The sequence below is a fragment of the Brachyhypopomus gauderio genome, chromosome 5 (genome assembly GCF_052324685.1).
Source record: "Brachyhypopomus gauderio isolate BG-103 chromosome 5, BGAUD_0.2, whole genome shotgun sequence".
Taxonomy (NCBI): Eukaryota; Metazoa; Chordata; class Actinopteri; order Gymnotiformes; family Hypopomidae; genus Brachyhypopomus; species Brachyhypopomus gauderio.
In genome coordinates, this window is record NC_135215.1 from 5,559,653 (window position 1) to 5,578,960 (window position 19,308).

General features: G+C 44.0%; 1 protein-coding gene across 1 annotated transcript; it reads left to right on the top strand.

The window, feature by feature from the left end:
- Positions 1 to 33: 33 nt before the first annotated feature.
- On the top strand, positions 34 to 19,237 carry mkln1 (muskelin 1, intracellular mediator containing kelch motifs). Its single transcript, XM_077005131.1, has 18 exons — positions 34 to 190; positions 1,254 to 1,323; positions 3,811 to 3,953; positions 4,228 to 4,316; positions 4,743 to 4,852; positions 5,899 to 6,091; positions 6,623 to 6,700; positions 7,002 to 7,067; positions 7,736 to 7,848; positions 9,350 to 9,562; positions 9,814 to 10,035; positions 10,193 to 10,322; positions 12,884 to 13,031; positions 14,206 to 14,320; positions 14,620 to 14,759; positions 15,267 to 15,369; positions 15,717 to 15,771; positions 15,888 to 19,237. Exons 1-18 carry the CDS (start codon positions 111 to 113, stop codon positions 16,007 to 16,009), a joined length of 2,190 nt encoding a protein of 729 aa, XP_076861246.1. The 5' UTR covers positions 34 to 110; the 3' UTR covers positions 16,010 to 19,237.
- The last annotated feature ends 71 nt before the right edge of the window (positions 19,238 to 19,308 follow it).

The following is a 19,308-nucleotide window of genomic DNA, read 5'->3' on the forward strand; positions in this document are numbered from 1 at the left end:
GTCCGGATATTTAGGACGCAGGCGGAGGTTTTATTTGGGACTGTCCCTTTAAGAAGTTGTCGCTCCCACGTCATACTCGTACACTCGCTACTTGTTATTTGTTCAACAAGATGGCGGTGGCTCCCGAGAGCAGAGTCCTTTCCTACAGTGTTTATAAATGGAGTTCTTACTCTTCAACATATTTACCAGAGTGAGTAACGCCACAGAAAGCGATTTTGTCTCTATTGTTTTGCGCCTACTTGCACGTAGGTGTCAAATCATTCCGTGTGTGAAGTCGTGGCCTAACTTGGACAGGCGGGCCAAATACTGCTCCTCCTAGACACCCAGCTTATCTTACCAGCTCACTGACCATCTTCTAAAAATATGTGCCCGCTCGGCCAGTGTGCGGTGCAGCGGGGATGTTTCCGTGGGCGTCTGTTAATTTTTTTCTATTTATTTATTCCATCTATTTTATTTAAATTTTGCTTTCAGCATCTGTTTGTTTTATTCCAGTCTTAGCAAGCTACACAGTTTGAGCTAGCTTGAGCCTTTGGGAGAAGTTAGCAGCACAACGTTAGCTAGCTGCTAGCGTCGTCTGCTAAGTGTTACTAAAATAGTTTGTTATGCCAGACGGTATTATTGATAACTAATATAACTCTTTAACGGTGCGGTTTTCCCCAGCGTCATATTTTCAACCACCCCAAAATCCGCTCTGAACTGGGGGGAATTATGAAACTGACAGCTAGCTAGCTCAGGTTAGCTAGCTAACTAGTTTCTGTAATAATGTATTTTTAGTGACCATTTCCCGTAACCCGCCCCATTGGCGGGATTAAACATGTCTAAAATGGACAATAGGTCTCATCACCGGTCCCCTTGTTAGCGTGTCGACGTTATTTTTGGATAATGTTAGCCAAGTGTTGCATAGCTTGCTTGCTAGTTAAGCTAACGAGCCAATGGAGTAACATGACACACACATTTATGAGAAGTAGCCGGTGACCCTCCATTGACCCTCACTGTTTGTCTCTTGTTAGCTAGCATGTTGGGATACTGTATTTTGTTGCCATTGATTCATGCTAGCTTGTAGCATTGCAAGCTTTTTAAAAACATGATCAACAGTGACCTAGCAAGGGGGTAAATTACCGGTTTACTATGGAAATGATAGTAAGACCTGTGTGTACTTTACATTTTACTTTGCATTCTGTCTCTGCACTTGTATCCAAAACAGTGTCGCCACACTATAGTTTTGCTTGTATTTTCTTAAACGTGTGTTTCAGGAACATTTTGGTGGACAAACCCAATGACCAGTCTTCGAGGTGGTCGTCTGAAAGTAATTACCCTCCACAGGTATACAGCCATACGGCCCTGCATAATGTTATTCATTTCACCTTTCGATTAGAGCTAGATCTTTTTGATTCTTAACTATTAACATCTAAATGAAACTGACACTCTTACTGGCAACTAGTCTAAACAGTTTCCATTCATTTTCTTAAATAAGGTTTGCTTATTAATTATGTACTGCATGATGTGTTCAGTAAACTGCAAAACAGAACTATACTACAGAATAATACAAGCAATGCAGAATCAGTTTAAAAGTGACATTGCTCTTCTAAAATGAAGTTTGTGTACCTGCTTCTGTTTTAGGTAAATATATTAATACCAATACAATGGATTTCTGTGTGTGATGCAGGAAACAGATTACATATACATAAGAGATTACATAAGAACAAATGTGGCATCGGCTGTGCAGCTGCTAGGACGGTCTTCGGTTTCAGATGCGTGAGGGGGAATTCAATGTATTGTAATAATCATCCCACTTTTTGAATACAGATCCCTGGGTTTACGGCATTGCTTATGCCATTATTGCACAGACAAGGAATGCTGTCAGTATTAATCTCTACACTGTGGTTTGACTTTGCTATGTGAGTGACCCACTCTGGAACATATCTGGTTATAAGTCTAAATATGATAAGAGGAAGTGGTCTCTTGGCAGAGAGCATGTAGGAGACAGTGTTGTGGTTAGGTAGAGAGGAAATTGAAACTTGTGTCTGAACCAGATTCACATGTATGTTCAACTTTTAAACCCTGTTTTTAGAGCAAGCCTCAGATATTTTGGTCTACTTGTACCACCCTAATCCCCCAGAGGCCTGCTGGGTCAGTCATGCAGATGGGTGTTTTTGTCACAAGTGTTGTGTTTAAAAATAAGTGTAGCATTAGCAGATGTTGCACATCTGTGTATGGTGTGCTGACGTGTACCTTCATGTTTAACGTCATGTGCCTGGTGCATTTCATAGCATTTAATCTAGTGTTGTTGAGAAATGAAGAAAAGCTCCCATGATGGGACCTAAGCCTCTTAACTTGTAATGTATTTTCTAAAACATGGTTAATATATTATAAATGTTATGTCATTCTTGCCAAATACTCACCAAGTACATCCTCGATGATATGGCTGGAGATTTTGCCACATGCACGCCTGCTTTAAATGACTTGGAAGTTCTGAGAAATTCAGTGAAACCTGTCATCAACTAAAGCCATCTTCTGCATTTCTCACCTTGATTAAATATTTAATATTCTACTTAAGTGATTAATATTTATGCCAACCAGAAGCCCCAGTTTTAATTAAATACTTCCAATGTAGTGTTTAATTCAACACTACAGGTATTCATTAAACACTGGGGATTTTGCTGTCTGGTAGTAAAATGACGAATTAATTCTGTTTTGAGTACCTTGGTTATAACATAATACCAGCTAGACATTGTTGTCTGGTATTTTCAGCTTAGGAGCAGTTTCAAATAGATGACATGAGTGCTGCAGCTGGATTTCTTATGTGTCTGTGAATTCCCAGTCAGGGATGTTCAAGTGTGTCTTCTTGATTAGTAAAAGCTTGCTTGACGTGAAAGAATGACTGTCTTTGATTGGCTGTTCAGTCCTAAAGCTCGGGGCTTTTCTTTCCCTTCCATCCCGTAATATCCTGTACACAACGACGAAATGTCTCTTGAGGACAGTCAGTATAACATACCATAAACAAATCTATTTACGAAATTGAAGAGATTGTGTTTTACAGTTTGATACAGTCTAATTGAGACTGTGTCTTTAACGCAAATACATTTTACGGAGGAAAAAGGAAGTAAGCAAATTCATTAATAAAAAAAGTGTGGGTTTGCTTAGGCTACACTTGGCTTGTAGTGTTGGGAAGAGGCTTGTACTTATAAACATGGGCTTTGATAATGAACCGTTTTGACATGTTTCACTTGTTTTACATCCGCAGGAGTTAAAACTTGTTGATTTGTTGATTATTATTAAAATGATCATAATTTAAACTGGCCAGTACATTATAAAATATATTAAACCTTTGGTGGAAAAAGAAATGCTTCATATTCCATAATTTACTGGTAACAGGTATGCTTTTGGCACCATTCAAGCAGTTTGAGAAACTTTGTATATTTTTCACTTTGACTAATTTTCACAGTGTGTTTCTTCTGAAAATATGTATGCGTTATGAATATGTAACAATTGGGTCCAACAAGATGGCATACTGTAGCATTTCTGTCTTCCACACAGCCAATGTAGTCATAGAGGTAGTTTAGAGTGATTTATTATCCATTCCATTAGGGGTCCATTCTTAACTGTTCCCAGAAACTCGTGGGAAAAGTTATTTATTTAGGATGTCGGCACAAACTAATTCTTAGGTGGCAGTTTTTGACTTGTGTACAGCTGTCGGTAAAGTCACAGAAAGGCTAACTGTTTAGTGCTCCTCTGAAATTTCACACGGCTGTATACGTTCATGTGCAAGTGTTTGATTGCTAATGGTGCGTCTTTTTTTGCCACCCACAGTACTTGATCTTAAAACTGGAGAGACCAGCTATTGTACTGAGCATCACCTACGGCAAATATGAGAAAACACACGTGTGCAACCTCAAAAAGTTCAAGGTGTTCGGAGGGATGAGTGAAGAAAACATGACGGAGCTCGTGTCCAGGTGAGTGGAGGGAACCAACCACAAGCTTTCAGACTATTAATATAGTGAGCGGGTTCGCTCTGGGTTTGGTCCTGCTGTAGCTGAATAAAGATATTGTACATGCTGTGTTCAAGCAAGAGAATCTGTACGATTGAGGCGTGCGAGGAGATTCCGGACTGAGACGCTGCTCATGGTGTCGCATGTCCGTCACATTCCCCACGTTTCCATTGAATATGTCTGCTTTTAACATGACTCCTTGTATTATTGTTTCATGGCTGTGTTCTTCCATCAACAGTGGCCTTAAGAATGACTTCAACAAGGAGACATTCACGCTTAAGCACAAGATAGATGAGCAGATGTTCCCCTGCAGATACATTAAAATAGGTGAGTGATTCGCCACATCGCTACTGTAGAATGAGCTCACCCTTGTGATGCAGTTGGGGCAAGGACCGTTCACCGCCAGCTTGTTCGAGAGGGAGAATAAAGATAAAGGAAGCTGAGAGGGGATGGATTTAGAGGAAGCGCCAGTGACTTAAAAACCAACCGGATCAGGTGAATGCTAGAATGCTAGAGACCAAAAAGGTGCCTTCTAGAAAATGCCTGTGAAAGTGATATAAAAGTTCTTTTCCCCTCCACAAACAAATAAGTTATTTTGTGATGGATCTAACTCCCATAATTCCCTGCTTTAATGTTAATGAGATCCTCAGCATGATGGCCCTTGTAAGCCGTTAATTAATAATGTCTGTCCGGCAACAACAGATGCTGAATCCCTTCCTGTGTTCTTATTTATTTATTTTTTGTGGGGTTCAGTGCCTCTGATGTCTTGGGGGCCCAGTTTTAACTTCAGTATCTGGTACATTGAGCTACATGGGATAGAAGACCCAGATGTTGTCCAGCCCTGCCTTAACTGGTACAGCAAGGTGAGTTCTTACACTTACCAACACGAGCAGTTCAGTGATGGAACGTGAGGCTCTCAAGCTGGTTTAGCATCGCATTGTTGAGCTGGCATCCCAATTCATACTCTAAATGGCAGAATTCCAGACTTCTCTTCCTTCTGATGTTGCTATTATAGCACTAATTTGACTGAGTAGTCAACCTCTTCAAATGAATTAGTCAGTTTCTCTGTGAGACATTGCATCACACTTTTAATTTTAGAGCTTTGCGTTCGTGGAGGTTCTTATGTAATGTTTGCAGCCGCCTAGTGGTGCTTCTTTCTCTGAATGTTTGAATGTAAAACAAAAATTCACCTGTTTTAAAATAATCTTATTTGCTTTCTTGTTGATTATAACTAGTTGCAACAAGACTGGTGCTTGTTTGCATGTAGATCCTGGCAGTATTACAGAGCTCCCATCTATTTGTCTTATGGCTGTCCATTTAAGTTAAACGGCGACGAGCTAGTTTGAGATGGACACTTGTTCAGAATGCAGTTAAAGTTTGTTTACGAAAAAGGTGAAATGATGTAGGGTGTGTCATGTTCACCAAGTATGTTCAAATGTTGAAAACAGAAAGCTGTTCTGCTTGAAACTGAGCATTTGACTAATCCTTTCAGTTCTTTGTTAATGCCCTATAGTGAATTAACGGTGCTATATTTTTAATTAGTCTTTTAGAATGGTTTCTGCTCTGATATAGCAGGGATTTATTTCTTTGGTTTTAAAGTATTTCTGGAAAGTGGGTGCTTATGATATTGGTGCTATGTTGCTAAGATAATTATTATAATATGAAGCTGTCAAATGAAGTCTTGGTGTTTATACAAACAGTAAACTAATAGGTAGTTCTGTAGTTTGTTTTTGTTCACTCGGTTCCCTCCCTTGGTCAATTTTGTAGACAAAGACTTGAGCTTTGTCAGAGCGCGTCCTCTCTGACTGTGTGTCTTAATCCATGACTAGCGTTTCTTGCCCCGCCGTTGGTCTGGCAGCGTTTTGGGAGTGTTTTGGCACCGTCCTGTTTTTTTCTGTCCCCCGAGCAGTACAGAGAGCAGGAGGCCATCCGCCTGTGTCTGAAACACTTCCGGCAGCACAACTACACCGAGGCCTTCGAGTCCCTGCAGAAGAAGACGCGCATCGCGTTGGAGCACCCCATGCTCACTCACCTCCACGAGCGCCTGGTCCTCCGTGGCGACTTCGACGCCTGCGAGGACCTGATCGACAAGGCCGTGAGAGGTAGCCTAGCCCGCGCCGCGTAGCTCCGAACGGCTCCCACGCACGAACACGCGTGTGTCTAGAGCGTAACGGGCAAACCTAACGATCGTGGCCGCATTGCTGTGGTCATGTTGAGTCTGTATTATTTTAATAACCATCGCAGCTGGCTGGGTTGCCGCGAGAGGGATGCAGAGCTGGAAGCGAAGTGCTATCAATTCGTCAAAGTTTCAGCGTGTATTAGCACATGCGTTTACGCTGGCAATGCCAAGCTGCATTGTCTCCAGCCTGTTAAAACCCTGCATTATTTGTTTCACATTTAACAGTCGATAATGTAAAATTCAGGATGCACGTGTATTCCATTCATTATTCTAAAGGAAATGTAAAAAAAGAATAAAAATTGGGTAATTTAGTGGTGAACCTCTTCACCGCTCTGCCTGTATCAGGGTTGGGAGGTATTTATAGCTCGTGGTAAAAGCCTAAATGTCTCTTGTGTCTTTCTTCTCCAGGCTCTTGACTTCTCTGTCTTTTGTGTTCCCTCTTCCCGTTTTGCAGATGGCCTATTTAATCAGTACATCAGCCAGCAGGAGTACAAGCCACGCTGGAGTCAGATCATCCCCAAATGCACCAAAGGTAGAGCCCCCAGGGCGGCGCTCACGCTAACGGCCGCCCCCGACCCCACCCCCAGCTGTGGGGTACGCACGGCACAAGTATTAAATGTCTCGCATGCCTGAAAGATAAAAGGCTGTTTTGATATTCTCTCGTTCTCTGTCCTCCCACATCACCTCTTCGTACGCTGTTTTCTTTTCTCGTACATCACGTTCATCTCCCAATTTAGTCTCCCGATTTTATTTTCTTGAAATGTTTTTTTTTGTCTTCCAATGAACTTCACTGACACCATCTTTGTTCTCCACCTCTTCCTTTCGCCGTCCAGGTGATGGAGATGACAGCAGGCCTGGAATGAGGGGTGGCCATCAGATGGTGATAGATGTGCAGACAGGTAGGACCTCTTGCCTGCCCATACACTGCTGGCCCCTGAGCTGTTTCAGCTCCAGTGAGTGCGCCCGACATGCAATGCTTTCCGGCGTAGAGTGAGCCGTAGGTATTTGTGTGCGGGGGTGTTGGGGTAATGTGAATCTGTGTCTTTTTCCATTTCTGTGTGGTGTGACGAACCAAGGACAGTGAGCTTGGTGATTTAACCGCTGAGCGCGGTAATCAGGTCCAGGGACCTCGCGTAACCCCTGTAGCCAGAGTGGCCTTGAATTACCCCTTGCTGGCTGAACACAACCTTCTCTTCTTATTGTCATAGCGATGCTACCATGGTGACCCAGGCCTCTCAACTTCTGCTGCTGTCCTGAACCTCCAACTAATGAGTTATTTCACCATAATGAGCTTGTTAGAGTAAGCAGAACCCAGAGAGGCACGCCTTAAAGAAGTGCATGTGTTTATTTGTGTTTATTTGTGTTCATCTGTGTGGACTAGTTCAATAACTGCACTATTACACTAGATGTCACAGATCAGGTACATACACACATACATTTCCCAAACCGAATAAATCTTGGCTGTGTACTCCAAGATTCTCAAGTCTCCCTTCTAGCACCTGGAAGCTATACGTGTTTCTGCTCAGTCCTGTCTGTCTGTCCTGACCAAACTCTCACTCTCTCTCAGAAACGGTGTATCTGTTTGGAGGATGGGACGGCACGCAGGACCTGGCGGACTTCTGGGCCTACAGCGTGCAGGAGAACCAGTGGGCCTGTATCTCCAGAGACACGGAAAAAGAGGTGCGTCAGTGCATGGAGGAGCACGGGAACGTGGACCCAAAACAAAGCGGCGAACAGGGCGCTTGAGCAGTGAGTCAGCAGCAACCGTGGAACAATTTCAGTGCTGGCCAAGCAAAAATAGAAGAATGGGAACTTCCACAGGGACGAAACTCATGAATCACCTCTTGGCATCTGGGCCCTTTAGCCTGGAGAATCTGCCATGCGGCAGGGGCAGAGACTCGGGGGCCCACGGTGGTAGAACAACCTTCCACACGGTCAGCAAATCCGCCATTACACACGCAGCTGTGGAAACCTCTCGAAGCAGCAGGGCAGTAATATTTACATGTTCCACGGTCTTCAGAAAATAATATACACACTTAGTGATGTCCTTACAAGGTACCGCTGCGTAGCCGTGTCTAACCGGCTGCTCGCACATTTTGCAGTGAGCCGTAGGTTGTAAATCTGGGTGTTGGCACCATCCAGTGGAAAATGGTGGGAAGAGAGAATGGGTGATGGTGAGAGAGAAGAATGGAGACTTCACATCTGCACTGACAGCAGGAGATATGACTGACTGTCCTTGATGTTGACCTGTGGTACAACACCCCTACCAATGTCTTCTCGCTCTATAGGATGCCCTTTAGCCCTTAAGCTGTATTTGTGTTAACGTCTCAATGGAAGGAGAGCTGTAGCTTACATAAAACTGTCAAAATGAGAGGGAGAGGGAGAGCTGAAGAATATTGGTAGACCCAGAAGTCAGTAACGCAGGTGTGCTGTTGTAAGACACATGAGGCCTGGCTGATAAAGAAGTAGAGGACCAGAGAATGGAGGAATGTAGCAGGTCAAACTCCTCACAGTCTGAATTTAAACCCAAACTACACAGCACATTTCCAAACATGGAGCAAATGTGCACAGAACAAGGCAAGTTACCATGAGTCCGTGAACTTCTGTTTACATCCAATTAACAGGAAAAAAGGAGACCCATATTAGGGTAGTTGTACCATAATAACCTAGCTACTCAGTCTATGAATTCTAATGTTTCTGGACCAGTTGCTCAGGTTTGAATGCTTTAATTGATATCCCATCATCATATTATGAGCCTTTTGTTAACTCAAGTCCATTAAATTTCGTATGCATGGTTGGAACTTTAAATATCAAAAGGTCACAACTCGGAGGCTAAAAATAATTACTGTCTGCCATTACATTGCAAATGCAAAGTGTGCTTTCTGCTGTTTTTCAAATAGTGTATAAGGACATTATTTTATATCTACCTTGGCTGTACTTATGGTTATGCCATAGTCACTTGAAGCAGGTTTAACATTGACACACATGAGTACGCAGAGCACATGGTTCAGTCGTCATGCTAATGCACGCCCCTTTGTGCATTTTCAAGCAAGGCACTGTTCCAAACCAGCGTCGGGTTTGCAAGCTGGTGCGAATCTGGCCATACGAAATATCTGTACTTTGGCTGCCGTTGACGGATGTCTGGAGTGAGAATAAACCGACTCCACATCCTCCCCTGTAGAACGGCCCCAGTGCGCGTTCCTGCCATAAGATGTGCATCGACTCTCAGAGGAGCCAGATCTACACGCTGGGTCGCTATCTGGACTCCTCTGTCCGCAACAGCAAGTCTCTGAAGAGCGACTTCTACCGGTACGACATCGACGCCAACACGTGGACCCTGCTCAGCGAGGACACGGCGGCCGACGGCGGCCCCAAGCTCGTCTTCGATCACCAGGTCTGCAGACAGATCACCGTTTCTCTTCCTGCTTTGCTCTCCCTATCGCTTTAATTTCAGTTGAGTTGAATGTGGGCGTTATGGGCATTCATGTATTTTGAACAGCATTGCCACAGCGATCATAACGAAAATGGGAAAATGCAATATGTATATCGCTAAAACGACGAAAGTTTTTACGTCGTCCTCGGCTGTTTCTCTGCACTTTCTCAACACTTTCTCGCTCTCTCCCAAACGCACACGGAATCACGCAGATGTGCATGGACGCGGAGAAGCACATGATCTACACGTTTGGCGGACGCATCCTGACGTGCAACGGCAGCGTGGACGACGGGCGCACGTCGGAGCCGCAGTTCAGCGGCCTGTACGCCTACCACTGCCAGATGGGCACGTGGAGTCTGCTCCGGGACGACTCCTGCAACGCCGGCCCCGAAGACGTCCAGTCCCGCATCGGCCACTGCATGCTCTTTCACACGGTGAGTCCCCGTGCGACAGCACCAGCCCTCCCCTCCCCCTCACAGTTCACCTGCAGTTTGTGCTAATGTGGATCAGTATTGCTCAGATGCTCAGACTGTGATGATGGGTTCTTTGTGTGTCTCACTCTCGCGCTCTCTCTCTCTCACTGTCTCTCAGAGGAGTCGCTGCCTGTATGTCTTTGGAGGCCAGAGGTCCAAAACGTACTTGAACGATTTCTTCAGTTATGACGTGGACGGCGACCATGTAGAGATCATCTCGGACGGCACCAAGAAAGACTCTGGCATGGGTATGAACGTGAGGCTACAGCTTCTGACAGGAAATGCTCCTTTGCTCTTGCTTGAAAAGGCACCACACGCGGTTAACACACTTTGGAAACATGGATTTGCATTACCTTTTTGTATGCTGGATGAGGGTTTCCCAGAAGCTGAAAACTTGGAGCACATTAGTGAAATGACATCAGTAGTTATCATAAAACACTAAGGACATGGCCATGATGTCACCTTAAAGTGATGTAAGGATGCCCTTTGAAGGACAGAAAAGGGAACATAAGAATCTTCAGTATGAATGACCTCATTCTCAGAAATAGAGAAGAGCCAGGCAGCAGTGATGTCACCCTGTTTATGGTAGAGGTGTGGTAAGACCGACCTCTCACCCCTTACTCTATAGCATCTCTACCCATCTGTTGTCTCCCTCCTCAGAACTCTGGTCTTTGACTGCTCGGATATCATGCTGTAATCATTGTTCAGGTATTCTGACACAGTCTCTCTAGGTAACGGTTCCTGACCCAACCTGACGGTCATGAATCTTCAGACAAAATGTTCAATCTGCATAATGGTACAGTCTAATGTGAAATTATTAGAAGTCTCGTATAACAAAAATATATGGTCTATATTTTGTTTATCTACAGGTATTATGAAAATTAAGAAATAATACAATAGCAGAACACAGTGTTCGAGTGTTATTTGTCCTCTGCTCAAAAATGCTCATTCTTGTTATTTAAAGCAAACAAGGGAGCAGTCAGAAAGTGACGGGTTACTGCAGGGCACCCTGAGCGAAACTGGCCGGGTTCCACTATCTGGTAAAATTGACCTCTACTTGGAGTCCTGAGAACATTCCTATGCCTGTGGATGTTCCAATGCTCTGCTACCTTTGACCTATAGGGGGCACCCCAGCTGAGCTTAATCACTGAGTTGAATTAGAGCCGCCAGTAGTGACTGTGGCCTAAACCTGAGCTTTCCACCTGCATGAACATCGGCAGTCAGGAGGAGAAGCTCCATATCTGCATCATACTCGTGTTCTGATGCACCAGACTGCCCAGACTTGGGCCCGGTCAGGGTGTCTGTCATCGCTTTGCTGGTGTATAAACACTGCCTTCTGAGAAAAGCTGAGGCTTTTTCTACAGAACTGACCGAGAAATCCCACACACCCACACCTGTAGTCATTCACAGACGTGACATGCGCAGAAAATGTGATTGTTCAGTCTCAACACCACTGGTTCACGCGTTCATCATCATACCAGAAAATGGCTAAAGGAAGCCCTCTTAAATGGACGACATTCAAACGCGCATCAGCTGATGTCGACGGCTCAGCTCTGTGTGTACACAGTGGGTTCGTCTGCGTCTTGTCGTCTTTTAAGCTTGCGACGTCACCACTAATGTTACGGCGCTGATGTGGAGGATACACTGCGGATGTGAAAGATAGTCATCTCTGTGGACGGATAGAGGCAGAGTGAAAGAGCGAAATTACCCAGACGCAGGCTAGTGACACATTTCCTGTCCACATAAACAGACTAAAATCTCAATAGACAACTTCTAAAACGTCTAAAAAGGCCTCTGTGTTCTTTCTGTGATAGGTGTGTGTGTGTGTCTCAGAGAGAGAGAGAGAGAGAGAGAGAGAGAGAGAGAGAGAGAGAGAGAGAGAGAGAGAGAGTGAAAGAGAAAGAGGGGTGACAGAAAGAGAACAACAGCATGTAGAGGAAAGAACAGAATGTATTTTGGCAGCAATCGAGCAGCAAGTCCAAACATTGTGCACACAATTGGTCTCAAATGTTTATCGTGCATCATTTCTGAGTGATAAAAAAGGGCTTTCATTATTTCTTCTGGCTTTTTTGAGGCCCAGTGCCAGGACTCCATCAGTTTGTCTCTATGCGATCTTGTCTAGCAGTCTGGGAGAGCAGCTCTGTACCGCTGAATGGGGTCTGGAGTTCTGTCTGAGGGTTTAGTTATAAGTGTTCTGTTGATAAACCTTCTGCACCATCACATTAAGGTACATTGTTTGCTTGTCTAAATTTAAACCACTGTGACTGGAAATTCACAGTTTCTAAGGGCAGTTTTGTTTGTAAACCAGGTAATGTGTGTATCTTGCTCAGTGTTGTTTATTTTTTAAACGACTTGGCCGTCACTTTTAATTGGCTGTGGATTAGTTGATGTAGCGTAACGCGCACTAAATAGCTTGTTGTAAAATCTAAATTCTGTCAAAATTACTTTTTTTTTTGTGATGCCCTGAGCGCACACGGCAAATATTTTTCATGTCCTACAGGTAGATTTTCAGCAGAGTTTGGTCTAGTTTCTTTGATGTGATTCACTTCCCTGTGATGATTGCTTAACTTCACAAAAGCGAGGACTCCTGTGCTGCTGCCAAGCAGAATGGGGACGTTGGGAAACAGAATTGCGAACAGACAAGCTGCTTCATTCATGTGTGGTCCCCCTGGGGCCTGGCGCTTCAAACGCCGTCCGTCAGGCTGCGCTGCACACACCAGCCTGCCCCTCTCTGGGTCTGGGCGTCCCGCTTGCACTGGTAAACAAACTAATAATAATAAAAAAAACTTCCTTCTTCCCTATGTTTCAGTACCAATGACTGGGTTCACTCAGCGTGCCACCATCGACCCAGAGCTGAACGAGATCCACGTTCTGTCAGGCCTCAGCAAAGACAAGGACAAGCGGGAAGAGAACGTTCGCAACTCCTTCTGGATTTACGACATTGCCCGCAACAACTGGTGGGTGTGCGCTCTCTCTCGCTCTCGCTCTCTCTCTCTCTCTCTCTCTCTCTCTCCGCCCTACCTCTTCTCTCCCCATCCCCCTTCAGGGTCATCTTTTCAATGCTCTGCTCTCATCCACTATAGTCAGAGCAGTGGCTGATAAATGATTTAGATTAGCGCTCAGGTACATGCAAGCCAAGATGCTGTCTGCCTACACATAAATATTTCTATTGAATCATGATTATGAAATGGATCTGCACCAGAACAAGTATTAGAATGAATCTTTTGAAATAAAAAATCTGTGATTATCAACCACTTTCCTGCCTGTAATGTAAAGTCCACAGGATCACCCACACGGAGCATACATGCATAGTTTAAATATATTCAAAGTTTTGAAAAGTCTGTCCTTCACAATCTGTATGCCCAGCAAAACATGCTTACATGTCTCAAAGGCACACGGCTTGTGTGTGTGTGTGTGTGTGTGTGTGTGTGTGCCCGGGGTGGGGGGACCCCTTTGTTCTCTCTGTTTGCTAATTTAAGTCATCCTGTGTGATTCTGAAAGAAAAACTTTTCAGTGTTTTGTCTGGTTATGCAACTCTGGCTTGGGTCGTGTTTTATGTGGCTGTAGCCTCTTCTGTTTTAGAATCTATTGCTTCCAACGCTAAACGATACAGTGCAGAGTAAGTGTCTCTGTGCTCGTGCTGGTTGACATGTGGTTTTAACTATAGGATTTAAAGCCCAGCCCTTTATTATGAGTTTTTTTTTCTGGGCTGGCTTTGGGGTGGGGTGTCTGGTGCTGGTAGAACGGCCCCTCCACTTTAGATCTCCTGCTCTAGTTGTCGTAGTTGTTTCTTGGTATTCATGGTGTGTCAGACTCGAGAAACAAGGTGGGGTTCGTTGCTAAATGGCTCCACAATTCCTAACTAGTTTTGCTGACATCCCCAGTGAGACCCCTGCCTGATGGATGGGGCTTTTATAATAATCGCAAATGCCTCGTGCGTGAGTTTGTCTCGTTTGGAAAGCAGCAACCCTTTGGCAAAATCTGTTTTGCCGCATCAAGTTCATCAGATCTGCTTCCAAGACTGGGTTTAGTATTAGCCTTGGCAACAAGGACTGTTCTCAGTAAATGCAAGGTTCACAGAAATATAATTGTGTGTGTGTGTGTATGTGTGTGGTATATGAATTCCTGTAGGTCTTGCGTGTATAAGAATGACCAGGCGGTGAAGGAGAACCCCAGTAAGGCGCTGCAGGAGGAGGAGCCATGCCCGCGCTTCGCCCACCAGCTGGTCTATGACGAGCTGCACAAGGTAATGGCCAGGCTCCGCCCCCCTCCACACGGCCAAGGCCACTGTGAGATCTTCACCCTGGAACATGCGGGGTATCAAATTAAAAGCCGTTGTCATTCGTCCCTTAACTCTCATCTTATAATGTACTATATGAAGTATTGACCTCAGAATACAAGATATCAGGCCTACCTGTGTGTGTGTGTGTGTGTGTGTGTGTGTGTGTGTGTGTGTGTGTGTGTGTGTGTGTGTGTGTGTGTGTGTGTGTGTGTGTACCCGTGCATTGCTTTCGCCGAGCTCATCTGTGGATACCTGTGTTCCAGGTGCATTACCTGTTTGGGGGTAACCCTGGCAAGTCCAGCTCCCCGAAGATGCGACTGGATGACTTCTGGTCCCTGAAACTGTGCCGGCCATCTAAAGAGTACCTGCTAAGACACTGCAAATACCTTATTCGCAAATACAGGTACTTTTTGCATTTCAAGTTGTTTTTTGTGATGTACATGTTTAAGTTTCCAAAATCGTGTGTGTGGGTTTTGCTCTATAAACTACATTTTTATATGTATTAGCGCTGTGGATTCTAACTTTGATGGAGTGCAGCTTGTCATTTTCTAAATGTATGTAAAAACCAAATGATGCAGATGAAGCTAAAACAGGTGATTCCGTTAGAGCAGTGTTTTTCCATCACTATCATTTATGCTCATTTAGCGCCCCCCAGTGGCTTGCTCCCAGTACTGCTGTTGATATTTAATGTACTACTTGAACTATTTAACATGTTGAGCAGTTAAAGGAAAAGCTGTTGTGCCAACTTTATTTGAATATGTGCTGTATGTTTGGTTTAATATAGCAGTATCAGAGAAGTGATTTACAGTTCTCTACTTCATTAATTTGGATTTGTTACAGCTTCTCACTGTTTTCTCTCAGATCTTAAACATGTTGTGAATGACGTTGTGGTGTCCTGGTGTGAGTGCAGGTTTGAGGAGAAGGCCCAGACTGAACCTTTGAGTGCTCTGAAGTACTTGCAGAACGATCTCTCTTTGACCGTGGACCACTCTGACCCTGACGAGACAAAAGAGGTGAAGAATCTCACACCATGTCATCCCTTCCTTTATCGTACCAGTCCAGAAGATCCAAACATAGAAACGACATGTTGGACAAATGCGTAGTCTTCAGGGGGAAAAAAAGTGTCTCGTATACTTTTTCCACTAGCAAGACGAAGCTCTGAAATGTATTTGTCTTCCATGTGTTTTTGCTCAGTTGTAATTCTGCGTCTCCTAGAGGCTCTGCTAGCGGTTTATGACTTGCTAAACAATATAACTAAGGCAACTTGAAAGGAATCCTCTCCTCCAAGCGTCCTGCTTGGGAGGGAAGACCTCTGGGTGCTCGCCACTGGTTTGTGATGTTGAATGTCTGTGCTTACCAGTTCCAACTCCTGCCCTCCGCGCTGTTCAAGTCCAGCTCCGACTTCATCCCCCTAGGTAAGTCCTGCTCAGATAGTCCTCGCCATCGAAGCTACAGGCAGATGAACAGTGGAACACACCGCTTTTTCTTCGCGATTGACCGCTCATGTTCCGTTGTTTCTGTTTTTTGTTAGGCTTTTCCGATGTGGATCAGACATATGCCCAGCGCACGCTGCTCTTTGACACACTGGTCAACTTTTTCCCCGACAACATGACCCCGCCCAAGGGTAACCTCGTCGACCTCATTACCCTGTAGCCACGCCCACTCTACACCTCTGTATGCCTCGCAGACTCCTCCCACTGCAAACAGAAGTTATTTTTCTACATCTTCCAGTTTGGAATTGCCACACCCACTGAATGTGTTCTCTATACATGGGGGAAGCGCTTCTGAAGCACCACTGATGCTTGTTTAACCAAGAAAGACTGAACAATAATAATACAACTGTGTATAATTTATGTGGAAGACACATTAACCCTCAACTGAAATCATGAAGGCATTGAAGTGTATTTCCTTTATTCTCCAACACATGTTCATTTCCTTCCGTCCTACCCCTGACCGCGTCATCTGTCAGATTGTGAGTGTTTCGGAGCAAGATGAAACACACACATCTGCCTAGCCAGGCCTGCTTAGTTCTTCCTCTGTTATTCCTTTTGAATTCTGTTTTGGCTCTGGCTCGGTTTGACTTTCGTGTCAGTTTTTTGGAGGCGTGTTTAGCGTCACATACGGGAAGGGTACGTTCAGGGTTGGCCGTGGACCCGCCGTGTCCCCGTGCCAGCCGGTGCTGCTACAGGCGTGCTTCGTGCCGACCCCAGAGCGGAGCACGCGCTTACACCTACATTCACCCGGCTGTGAACGCCCTCACGGAGTGCGTTGTCATGGCGGGTTTACACTCGAATTCCTACGCCTTCAAAACAGCGAATTTCTGAATGTATTTCTTTTTTGCCTTGTTTTAGTGTTATGATTGTTTAGACATATCCAAATTCTAAGCTCAGTACGAACCGGTCCGAGGTTGTTTGTCTCGTGACGATGACGACACCATGCAGCTGGTGAGGGGTGGTTTACTGGTTCCACCACCACGCCACAGTGGCCCACATGTACACATTCAGTCAGGAGCCCCAGATATATTGGGCCAGGTTCTAGAGTGTGATGGCTTTGGACTATGTTAGCAGAGGTGCTAAATGACTAATGCAGTTCTTTCATTTCCACCGTAGCAGCAGCGGTCTCTTTCAAAGAGTTATTATTATTAATAATAGAAATGGTTTCTCACCAAAACAGTCTAACGGCGTAACAGCAGTTCAGGGAGGGTTAAACTCAGCAGGCTCCCGCAGTGCTTGCATTTCTAGTACCGTGCAGAACCCCAGAGTGACGCCGGCTGTCGGCAGCTTGTAGCATGCCTTACCGGCGGCCACCAGCAGTGGCGCTGTCCCTTCAGCTTGCATGGTCAGTGATGAGACGACCTGCATATGGACGAGGTTTGCACTTGTTCATTACGTCTCGGAAAATTGAGGTACGCTGCTTTGATACTGGCCCGGATGCTTAGGGAATCTTGAGATGGAACTACTGGACAGGCCAGAATGATTCTTAGAGGTAGTCTTCCGTATGCTTTAGTGTAAATATAGACATGTATAAATGTGTGTGTATATAAGATATACTATTGAAGTATTCCCTAAAGCTCTGATTCTGAAGCGTCTTTCCACTGCAGGCCGAATAGGTTGGGATATTGCATTAAGTCGATTGGTCAGTAGTGTTAGTAATTAATCCTTCTGTTTAAAGTGATGACATTTGACTTTTTACACTGACTTATTCTCCTTTGGCATTTGGAAGTATGCTCTATTAGCATAATGACACACATTACAGAGAACCACATGCAAAGATGTATCTACCCGTATTTATACCCAAGAGGAATTCGTTGCCCCATGCACATAAAACATGCGTCCACTACATCTGAATAGTCTAACTTAGGGCACCTTGCCTTAAGCTGTTTTGCTTGGCTGCTTCTGCTTCATTTCACCAGTACCTGATGCTCAGCTTTAGGGACCTCACTATAGTACAGCACTCTCCAGAGTACTTAATACTTAACACTTACAACTGTGGAGGAGGGTGGGGGTTGTTTGGTTTGCTTTATTTGAGTTAGGACTGTGAGTGCCGTTTTAGAAATGTACGTGAGTGCTGCTTTAGAGGAAAATCTAAACGAGAGCACCATCGCACCTTGATGGAATGTGATGCCAAACTGCTTCTGTTGGTGTGGATTCTCTGTACCAGAAAAGAAAATTATTTGTTTTCTCCACCCTTTCCTCATCCGTCTCCTGGAGAGCCCCACCCACGCCAACCGAGCCGGCCGGCACCCAAGAGTCTACCGGGTTATGTGAACACTACTCTGTGGCTGACATGTTTGTGGAGAACATATAATCAAAAAACAGCATTGTATTTAATGTACATAATGAATAAAGATTGTATTTTGTTCAGGTTTTCTAATTAAAATCCAATGCCTTCACTTTTTTCTAATTTTTACACAATTTGCAGAGGGCAGATATTTGTGAAACAATATTTTTATTGTGAAATACCTATACACACACATATATAAAAATGTAAAATTATATACAGTAGTGGCTTCCAGTGTATCAGACTCCTGTTGTTTGCCTTCATTGGCAGACTAAGTTTGATATAGCACATTAACTATTTACAAAGTACTTGTATCTGTAAAAATCAAATGGCGCAGAAAAAGATTCCTAAGAAACATTCCTGGGGTGTCTGAGAGACAAGATAAAGCTGTCCTTTCTAAACACTAGGCAGTTTCACTTGTTTTCAACTGTTTCAATAAAATCTTGTGGAAAAAATACTCAGTTGCAACAACCATCAAATTGGCTGAATACTTTTCAAACACAAAATTGTTTACATAGAAAACTAAGCATCCTCTCACTGAGACCTTGTCAGGATGTTTGTCAAAAACAAAATACTTGATGGAATGTTTTGTGCTGTTTTATCTTTAGTTGTGAAATGCTTTGCAATTCAAAAGTCATGACTGTTAACTGGGGGTGTTCAGCATGGCTGAACTAGCCTTGTCTAAAATGCCAGGATGATCAATACTTATACTACATAGGTCTCTGTTTAATGGGAAAGCCTAAGATCAAAAATCCAGATTTGTTAGAGACCAAGGCACAAAATGTATAACATATATTTAGGTGCAGTAGTGTACATTTTTCTCAATGATTACAAGTAAAAAATAAGGTGATTTAAAACCCAGTTTTGGAGGTGGAGAACTACATGTGCCTTAAAATCTAACTTTCCAGTGATTCATTTTGACCTGCACTCTAAACCAGGATGATCAGGGAATATCCATAGGTCTAGGTCTACTACTTTTTTCTACTTTTTTTTGTTTTTACCTACAAGTAGTATCCATTCCTTTCATTAGAAGCATTCGAAGTCGACAATAAGGTGAAATGAAAACTTTCAGAGCATGAAACATGCCTTAAAATCTTTAAACTGTGTTGAAAAAATATCTCAGATGTTGAGAGTTCTCTAAAGAGGTAAGAGACCAACATATTAGTGTTATG